The sequence below is a fragment of the Oncorhynchus clarkii genome, chromosome 19, assembly GCF_045791955.1.
Source record: "Oncorhynchus clarkii lewisi isolate Uvic-CL-2024 chromosome 19, UVic_Ocla_1.0, whole genome shotgun sequence".
In the NCBI taxonomy this organism is placed as follows: Eukaryota; Metazoa; Chordata; class Actinopteri; order Salmoniformes; family Salmonidae; genus Oncorhynchus; species Oncorhynchus clarkii.
Window position 1 is genome coordinate 6,548,488 of NC_092165.1, and position 9,583 is coordinate 6,558,070.

At 46.3% G+C, this 9,583-nt stretch overlaps 2 protein-coding genes across 2 annotated transcripts; both read left to right on the plus strand.

Moving 5' to 3' along the window:
• Positions 1-168: 168 nt before the first annotated feature.
• LOC139374648 (uncharacterized) lies at positions 169-3,610 on the plus strand. Its single transcript, XM_071115698.1, has 4 exons — positions 169-638; positions 730-833; positions 1,103-1,208; positions 2,517-3,610. The coding sequence occupies exons 1-4, from the start codon at positions 362-364 to the stop codon at positions 3,395-3,397; spliced, it is 1,368 nt and encodes a 455-aa protein (XP_070971799.1). The 5' UTR covers positions 169-361; the 3' UTR covers positions 3,398-3,610.
• A 2,098-nt stretch (positions 3,611-5,708) lies between these two features.
• LOC139374650 (equilibrative nucleobase transporter 1-like) lies at positions 5,709-9,277 on the plus strand. Its single transcript, XM_071115700.1, has 3 exons — positions 5,709-6,210; positions 8,114-8,243; positions 8,748-9,277. Exons 1-3 carry the CDS (start codon positions 6,018-6,020, stop codon positions 8,938-8,940), a joined length of 516 nt encoding a protein of 171 aa, XP_070971801.1. The 5' UTR covers positions 5,709-6,017; the 3' UTR covers positions 8,941-9,277.
• The last annotated feature ends 306 nt before the right edge of the window (positions 9,278-9,583 follow it).

Below are 9,583 nucleotides of genomic sequence, written 5' to 3' on the forward strand. Positions count from 1 at the left end.
AAGGTGAAATAAATACAATTAATAATATATATATATATATATATATATATATATATATAACCCTAACCCTATATATTAGGCGAGCCTGTAGAGCAGTTCTCAGCATGCGCCCCCAAAATTTAATGCAACTCTCTCATGTACTTACGGTAAATTGAATGAGACGTCATCACGTCATGTTGCATTATTATTGTAGACACAGGAACAGGGATTTGTTAACCGCTATGATCTGAGGTTTAAACTACCCAACCAGGTGTCCACTTACAGGCCACAGTGTTTAAACATATTACAATTCAATATCGCTATTTTTCCCTTTAAAAATTGGCATTATCAATATCTAGCTAGCTAGGCTATTCTAGCTAGAATGTCGGAGACCGTAATGTTTCAGACGCAGTTGTCGTCCATCATGGAAGCTCTATCCACCGCCGCCATGGCGGAGATAACCAAACTGGTGGACGAGTACTCCGCGTTTTTACGTGGGGAACTGTCACGTAAAAAACACGATAACGAAATCCTGATGAAAAAGCTGAAAGTAGTTGAAAACCGGCACCGGAAAAGGACATCTACGATTGAACACGGCGGGGACGGAGTTGGCGCTGTGCTGCGCGAGAGACTTTGGAACGGGGGTTCCCTACCGCCCCGTACGTGTTTAAGTATTTAATTTTAAATGCTTGGTGATTTAAAATCGACAGTCGAAAATGAAGTAATGTGGTCCCTTCTCTTTCCATGCAGAAACCAACAGAGAACACAAGCCCGACCCAGTCTTTACGCAGCAGGGTTGCAGCAGCGAGTGGAGTAATGGACCCGCGGCGCGGGCGGGACTAATGACGGACGAGGTAGTGTAGCCGCACATTACACTTTTTTGTTTTATCAGCAGTAAAATAGTTAATCGTGGGCATGGCATTGATATTATTTACAGCTGAATTATAAGGTATAATAATTTACATAAGGATTGATAAAACATTGTCAAAAACAGGCTAATAGGCTAGTATAGGGTAAAGGTTAATTAATGCATTACACAGGCATACACGCAAGTACGTGTTTATGTAATTCGCCTCCCATTAACAATGCATTGATCACACTATCACCGTCTGTCCGTTAACAGACCACTGTAACAGACAAGACGGCTGAACCAGTTACCATCAAACAAGAGAGACTGGAGGAGGACGGCCCAGGGGAATGTGGTGCTCCAAATGAACTGAGGATGAATGGTGAGAGAAACAAACCACGTTTCCATCAACAGTTTTTATACAAGGAAAGTCATACCGAACTTTTTTTTTTTTATCACGATGGATGGAAACAGGAAGTTTCGGTACAATTTTCTAAATGCCAACAGATCATTTGTTCATTTGACATGGTGGGACCTTTTTGTCTGTAAAATGAATTATGCGAGAAGTGGGGATTGAAACGCCTCTGCGCCAATATTGAAATTATAACCGTCATATCGAGGTGAACTTGGAGTCACGTGATGGATGATATGTTGTGTGTGCTACTCCCACTACGACTCGGGAAATCATGCAGTTTATTAGGCTACAGATGAAATAACATGATGAACTACAGGGTGGTGCTGCTCCTTTCCGATTAATATCATTGGTCTGATTCTGGGGATGCTTGACTGCCGTTTGACAAATATTCTAGCTCCATAACAATTTACGTTTAAAGTTTATTTCCAGCAATTCTACACATTTTGTAATGGGGTGCAGATAATATTTTGCCGTTTTTAAAGGTAATTTTCTTGCAATTCTTTACATTTTGCCATGTCTAATGTGTATTCATGTGATATTTGAGTGACTCAACAAAATCTATGGGCTAAAAAACCTAGCAAAAAAAATGTTAGTTGATCTGGACATTTCTGACAAGTTATAAATAGCTCTCTAAGGTATGCAAGTGTAACAGATGTGAAACGGCTAGGTAGCGTTTCAATCGGTGACGTCACTTGCTCTGAGACCTTGAAGTAGTGGTTCCCCTTGCTCTGCAAGGGCCGCGGCTTTTGTGGAGCGATGGATAAACGATGCTTCGAGGGTGACTGTTGTTGATGTGTGCAGAGGGTCCCTGGTTCGCGCCCGGGTATGGGCGAGGGACGGTCTAAAGTTATACTGCTACACAATGACTGACATGACAAAAGGAAAGCTGATAATGTACTACCCAATTTAGAAGTTGCACCTTGTGCATTCTACTGTTTTAAGTTGAAAGCCAGACTGAGTTCCTGTTTTTAAATCCGCAACAAGTCCGTTTGGTGGAAACACACCACTGGTGGGAAAATGTGCATATTTTCTATGCAGATTTGAGAATATTCACATTAAATTGGATGGAAACCTAGCTACCGAGAGAGAAGGAAAGAGCTTAAATGAAATGAGGGAGGAAGAGAGGCCAAGTTCAAACATCCAGCCAGCAAAATGCAATATTGCATGGTTGGTGGTGGTGGTGGTAGTGATGATGATGATGATGGTGGTGGTGAGGATGATGATGACATTGCCTTCTGTTCTCTATCCCGTGTTGTCCCCTCTCCTACATGTAAGCTCCTGAGCGTTCCACCACTCCACTGGTCACCCGGCAACCGCATCCCACTGATCAGAGCAGTTTTGAGGAGGACTGGGGGTTCCAGAGTACACCACCAGGGGGTAGAGATGAGCTCATTGACTCTATGGAACACAACATAGAAGTGGAACATAGAACTATGGGACACCACATAGAACAGGAACATAGAACTATGGGACACCACATAGAACTGGAACATAGAACTCTGGACCATGACCTCAGTAGCAGCTCTCACTGCCTTGACCAGGAACAGCCTGTAGTAGTTGAGATCTGCCTCAAGAGGGAGCCAGAGAGCCCATGTCCACACCTCAACCCACTACCGGGAGGAGAACCAGGCCTGGGGGTCGACCAGGGGGATCTGGGCCAAACGTACCCCGAGTATGCAGCACTGAACCTGGGGTACGGTGGCTACACAGACACCTCTGGTCTATTTTTCACCTACTCGTCAGAAAACCAACTACAACAACACACTTCCTCCTCGACAACGACCACAGACGATTACGCATCGTTCCCGGGGAAACACTCCGTCACCGTCATGCCCGGTCACCATGGAGACCAAAGAGGAAATGGTGGGACTGTCAGAATTCGAGCTCCCCTCAGTAAAGAGAAGGAGGGGAGGTTCGTATGCAAACATTGTGGGAAGGGTTTCCCCTACATCAGCTGCCTTAAGCGGCACGCCCTCAACCACACGAGAGAGAGGACGCATCACTGTTCCATGTGTGGGCGGAGCTTCATCAGACCCAGTCACCTGAGGAGGCATGAACTGCTGCACACGGGGGTCCGACCCTTCGCCTGCGCACTATGTGGACGCCACTTCTCGCATGGCGCACACCTCCGAGCTCACATGAAGACACACACGTGATGGAAGTGCCCTGTGTGTGTGACGTAATTGACTTCTTGTTTTACATATGATCTAAAGTTTTATGTGGAAAGACTTGAACCAGTTTTAAAAGGGGGGATTCCACGTCAATTCAAGAGTTCAATACATACAGTAGACATCTGTTCTGTGGATTGGCCTTTATTGTAGCCTGCTGTGTTGCTAGGCAGTTTCTGAGTAAAATGCTGATGGTTGAGAGAGCTGCTTTCATTGGTCAAGTTACTTTTTAATTCCAGAAGATGTATTTTATTATTGCTGTCAAATCATATTCCAAGTTTGTATTTCCATTTTACAATTAATGACATTATCATCAGAAATCCCACACAGAGCTGTTCTTAGGCACAACACGGAGTGTCTGGACACAGCCCCTAGCCGTGGTATATTGGCCATATACCACAAACCCCCGAGGTGCCTTATTGCTGTTATAAACTGGTTACAAGTGTAATTAGAACAGGAAAAATAAATGTTTTGTCATACCCCTGGTATATGTCTAATATACCATGGCTTTCAGCCAATTAGCACTCAGGGCTCTACCACCCAGTTGATAATTAGATATAAGCAACTGGAGACAACTCACCACTCACCACCATATTTTGGTCCATGGACATGGTTCCAACATGGCCATTTAGCCAAGTCCCCAATGCCTGGCCAACGCTTGCACCATGAAGCGCAGGTGGAAAGACAGACAGCGAATGGACAGGCACATCGCGGCGCCTGCGCATAATGACGAGGTTTCTGTTTAGAGTTCTACCACAAATCAACAAGAGGATCGACATTAAACTAAGTGGGATCATTAAACAAGGTGAGTGGCTGGCCACAGTTCAACCATACAGCCTATGTATGGCATCGTTTTCATAGCCTACGATTTATGATCAATGCTGCATGGTTGAACTGTGGCCAGTGTAATAATTGTCATAAAAGTTGCTCTACCATAGCCATACACGTTTTTATTGTTTTATGACAGCACCGTGTCGTATACTGGCCAACGTCCCGCTATAACCGAACTATTTTACTGTCTATTAGGCGTTTTGGCAGCATACTATAGATTGCGCGCAAAGAAAACACAGTAATGCAATGACCGCATGGCGGATTAGTCTGTAGCTAATCTGATGTGGTTTACCGTTATAGGGCGAGTGTACTGTCTGTTGTAGTCTTCCCGCACTGTACTGTAGGCTCTAGCTCAGTGCACATTCTCATACCATAAGCGGATTTATTACGCATTAGACCGTAGTCGATAGTCCCTAGACTGTATTATTCCGACTTCCGACCTTGTATTATAATTATTTATCCATAAAGTGTTTGATGTGCACTATGTATTTTTATTATTAATTGTTATTGTATTATTACACTTGCCACGTGTTGTGATGCCTCTTTACTTGTATATTTTAGGGGAAAGATGAACAATCGCCTCTCTCAAAGCAAATGACAGGATCATTTATGAAATGGCAACAAAGGAATGAACAAAAGTCATGAGTTACACACTGAAGAAAAGAGAGGGAAATAAACACAAAGTGGAACAAAGTGGGCGGAAAGGAGAGGAAGTGAGAAAGAAAGAGGAAGAGAAACACATCTACTAGAGGGGCTATTAGAGCAACCGTTCATCAGTTTACACTGCAGGTTGAGGAACGTCACACTCCTCGTGGGTTTAACCACTAGGCCTACTATTTTGACAACTCGTGTTAGTGTGCTATGATCTCAAATTCTACTGCGGCCACCACTACCACTTCAAGAATGAGTTGTTTGAAACGTGTCATAAAACGTGTCATCTGTAACTTCTTCTGATACTGCAAGTCATTCTATAGACAGTCTAATGTTCTTCTACATTTAGATTTACATTTAGGTCATTTAACAGAGGCTCTTATCCAGAGTAACACAAGTCTTCCATCCTAAAAAATACATTTAAAAAACTTGTTGAGAAGGGGAGTTAACCCGTATATTTTCTGAGAAGTGCAGTTTGAATTGGAATGCCACGTCTTATCTCTCCCACCCAGCACTTCTTTCTAGTGATACAGTTACTTTTCAGCCAGACACTCTCAAATACTCAAAACAACTATCAAGAGGGATAGAGAGCGAGGGAGAGAGCGAGGGAGAGAGCGAGGGAGAGAGAGAGGGAGAGAGAGAGCGAGGGAGGGAGGGATAGAACGAGAGAGGGAGAGAGAGAGCGAGGGAGGGAGAGAGCGAGGGAGGGAGAGAGAGAGCGAGGGAGAGAGCGAGGGAGGGAGAGAGAGAGCGAGGGAGAGAGAGAGCAAGGGAGAGAGAGGGAGGGAGGGCATATAGAAAAGTAAGACAAGAGTCAGAGGATAGAAAAAGGGTCTCTTTGAATACAATCACCCACTAACCCCACATTAATAAGACAACAAGAACAGTCCTTTGAGTGACAGTTGAACAGGCAGCCAGTCAGTCAGTCAAAGCAGGGAGTCAGCCAGGCAAGTAGCTATCAGTCGGTCAGCCAGCCAGTCAGAGCAGGGAGTCAGTCAGGCAGAGCAGGGAGTCAGTCCATCTCTCTCTCAGTCGGTCAGCCAGCCAGCCAGCCTGTCAGAGCAAGGACTCAGTCAGCCAGGCAGGTAGCTAGCCAGCCAGTCAGCCAGCCTGTTAATCAGGGAGGATGCTGGGATGCGGTGGGGGTGGAGTGGGGTTGCGGTACAGGCTGACCCTGGCCACAGGGCTGGTGGAGTGTCTGTGTTTTGCCGGCGTGGTCTTCGGCTGGGCATCGCTGGTCTTCGTCCTGAAGACAGACGGATACTTCACTGACCTGTGTGTCAATCTGACTACTGGACCCAACAGTACAGTGGAAACAGGTGAGTAGTTCAATGCTATTCAGTTCAATATGACATAGAATACAATAGTATAGATTGGAATATAATAGAATACGAAGCACAGCTGAGGAGTTCATACTAGAAAACTGAAGGACCTGGATCTCTACTTCTATCTCTCTCTGTATTCATCTCTCTCTCTGCCCCATCCCCCCTCCCCCACGCCCTCTCTCCTCATCCATCCATCCATATCTCTCTCTATATTCATCTCTCTCTCTGCCCCATCCCCCCTCCCCCACGCTCTCACTCCTCATCCATCCATATCTCTCTCTCTCAGACTGTAGTGGACAGGATGAACAGTTCTCCCTGGTCTTCATCATCCCTAATCTCTCTCCTCTTCCCTCCATCTCTCTCTCAGACTGTAGTGGACAGGATGAACAGTTCTCCCTGGTCTTCATCATCCCTAATCTCTCTCCCCATCCCTCCATCTCTCTCTCTGACTGTAGTGGACCGGATGAACAGTTCTCCCTGGTCTTCACCATCCCTAATCTCTCTCCCCTTCCCTCCATCTCTCTCAGACTGTAGTGGACAGGATGAACAGTTCTCCCTGGTCTTCATCATCCCTAATCTCTCTCCCCTTCCCTCCATCTCTCTCTCAGACTGTAGTGGACAGGATGAACAGTTCTCCCTGGTCTTCATCATCCCTAATCTCTCTCCCCTTCCCTCCATCTCTCTCTCAGACTGTAGTGGACAGGATGAACAGTTCTCCCTGGTCTTCATCATCCCTAATCTCTCTCCCCATCCCTCCATCTCTCTCTCAGACTGTAGTGGACAGGATGAACAGTTCTCCCTGGTCTTCACCGTCCCTAATCTCTCTCCCCTTCCCTCCATCTCTCTCAGACTGTAGTGGACAGGATGAACAGTTCTCCCTGGTCTTCATCATCCCTAATCTCTCTCCCCTTCCCTCCATCTCTCTCTCAGACTGTAGTGGACAGGATGAACAGTTCTCCCTGGTCTTCATCATCCCTAATCTCTCTCCCCTTCCCTCCATCTCTCTCTCAGACTGTAGTGGACAGGATGAACAGTTCTCCCTGGTCTTCATCATCCCTAATCTCTCTCCCCATCCCTCCATCTCTCTCTCAGACTGTAGTGGACAGGATGAACAGTTATCCCTAATCTCTCTCCCCATCCCTCCATCTCTCTCTCTCAGACTGTAGTGGACAGGATGAACAGTTATCCCTAATCTCTCTCCCCATCTCTCTCTCAGACTGTAGTGGACAGGATGAACAGTTCTCCCTGGTCTTCATCATCCCTAATCTCTCTCCCCATCCCTCCATCTCTCTCTCAGACTGTAGTGGACAGGATGAACAGTTCTCCCTGGTCTTCATCATCCCTAATCTCTCTCCCCATCCCTCCATCTCTCTCTCTCAGACTGTAGTGGACAGGATGAACAGTTCTCCCTAATCTCTCTCCCCATCCCTCCATCTCTCTCTCAGACTGTAGTGGACAGGATGAACAGTTCTCCCTGGTCTTCATCATCCCTAATCTCTCTCCCCATCCCTCCATCTCTCTCTCAGACTGTAGTGGACAGGATGAACAGTTCTCCCTGGTCTTCACCATCCCTAATCTCTCTCCCCATCCCTCCATCTCTCTCAGACTGTAGTGGACAGGATGAACAGTTCTCCCTGGTCTTCATCATCCCTAATCTCTCTCCCCATCCCTCCATCTATCTCTCTCAGACTGTAGTGGACAGGATGAACAGTTCTCCCTAATCTCTCTCCCCATCCCTCCATCTCTCTCTCAGACTGTAGTGGACAGGATGAACAGTTCTCCCTGGTCTTCATCATCCCTAATCTCTCTCCCCATCACTCCATCTCTCTCTGACTGTAGTGGACAGGATGAACAGTTATCCCTAATCTCTCTCCCCATCCCTCCATCTCTCTCTCAGACTGTAGTGGACAGGATGAACAGTTCTCCCTGGTCTTCACCGTCACCTCCTTTATGAACAACTTCCTCACGCTTCCCAACGGATTCATCTTCGACCGCTTCGGCACCATGGCAACGAGGCTTCTGGGAATGTGAGTCTTTTTTCAACTACAGAAATCCAGGCTTCATTGCTAGGGCCCAGAGTTTTTCCTGCCCTGGTCAGGTAAGGATGGCAATATACCCATATACAATGTGATATATGGCATATCCATTGCAAATAATTCTTATAATGTCAACATTTAAAGAATATAACTAGGTCCTGACCTCTGACCAGTATTTCCAGGACATCCACAGAGTTTTATTTACACATAGTCAATTAATTACAATTCTTCAGTAAGTTTATACCTAGACCGTCGCCTAGACCAGAGAGAGTGACTGAGTCACTGAGTCTAAAGGGGGTGGGAAGGTGAGGGTCCATTCCTGGTTCACTCAGTCATTGTTGTTGTAGAATATGTATGCATATTTTAAGCTTAGCTCTACAGGTTTATTGAGGTTGTCTTCTGACCCACTGAGAAATGTGTCACGACTAAAGTTTAACAGACCATAACCCACTGTGTGACAACTCTTTATCTACCTCTGCTCTGTATTCCCCTCAGATGTCTCTACACCACTGGTACACTGATGGTTGCCTTCTCCAGTTCAGGTGAACATAGACTGTACAGTAGAACGGTGGTTATTCAAACAGAACAGCTCTTGGTGTTTGTGTATTTGATAAATGAACAAAGACAATCAATCAAATGTATTTCTAAAGCTCTATTTACATCAGCAGATGACACAAAGGGCTTGTAAGGAAACCCAGCCTAAAACCCTAAACAGCAAGCAATGCAGATGTAGAAGCACAGTGGCTAGGAAAAACTCCCTAGAAAGGCCAAAACCTAGAGAGGAACCAGGCTCTGGCTGTTCCCGGTGGAAATTATAAGAGTACATGGCCATTAAGGCCAGATCGTTCTTCAAGATGTTCAAACGTTCATAGATGACCAGCAGGGTCAAATAATAATCACAGTGGTTGTAGAGGGTGCAACAGGTCAGCACCTCAGGAGTAAGTGTCAGTTGGCTTTTTATAGCCGAGCATTCAGAGGTCGAGAGAGAGAGACACCGGGAGAAGGAGAGAGAGGTCGAGAGAGAGACACCGGGAGAAGGAGAGAGAGAGGTCGAGAGAGAGAGAGACACCGGGAGAAGGAGAGAGAGAGGTCGAGAGAGAGAGAGAGACACCGGGAGAAGGAGAGAGAGGTCGAGAGAGAGACACCGGGAGAAGGAGAGAGAGAGGTCGAGAGAGAGAGAGACACCGGGAGAAGGAGAGAGAGGTCGAGAGAGAGACACCGGGAGAAGGAGAGAGAGAGGTCGAGAGAGAGAGACACCGGGAGAAGGAGAGAGAGAGGTCGAGAGAGAGAGAGACACCGGGAGAAGGAGAGAGAGAGGTCGAGAGAGAGAC

Excerpts from the sequence above, each read along its gene's own strand:
- LOC139374650 (XM_071115700.1), top strand. The coding sequence starts at position 6,018 with ATGCTGGGATGCGGTGGGGGTGGAGTGGGGTTGCGGTACAGGCTGACC. Across the intron at positions 6,211-8,113 it reads CAACAGTACAGTGGAAACAG|ACTGTAGTGGACAGGATGAA; the intron begins GTGAGTAGTTCA and ends TCTCTCTCTCAG. Across the intron at positions 8,244-8,747 it reads GCAACGAGGCTTCTGGGAAT|ATGTCTCTACACCACTGGTA; the intron begins GTGAGTCTTTTT and ends TATTCCCCTCAG.
- LOC139374648 (XM_071115698.1), top strand. The coding sequence starts at position 362 with ATGTCGGAGACCGTAATGTTTCAGACGCAGTTGTCGTCCATCATGGAA. Across the intron at positions 639-729 it reads CGGGGGTTCCCTACCGCCCC|AAACCAACAGAGAACACAAG; the intron begins GTACGTGTTTAA and ends CTTTCCATGCAG. Across the intron at positions 1,209-2,516 it reads AAATGAACTGAGGATGAATG|CTCCTGAGCGTTCCACCACT; the intron begins GTGAGAGAAACA and ends CCTACATGTAAG.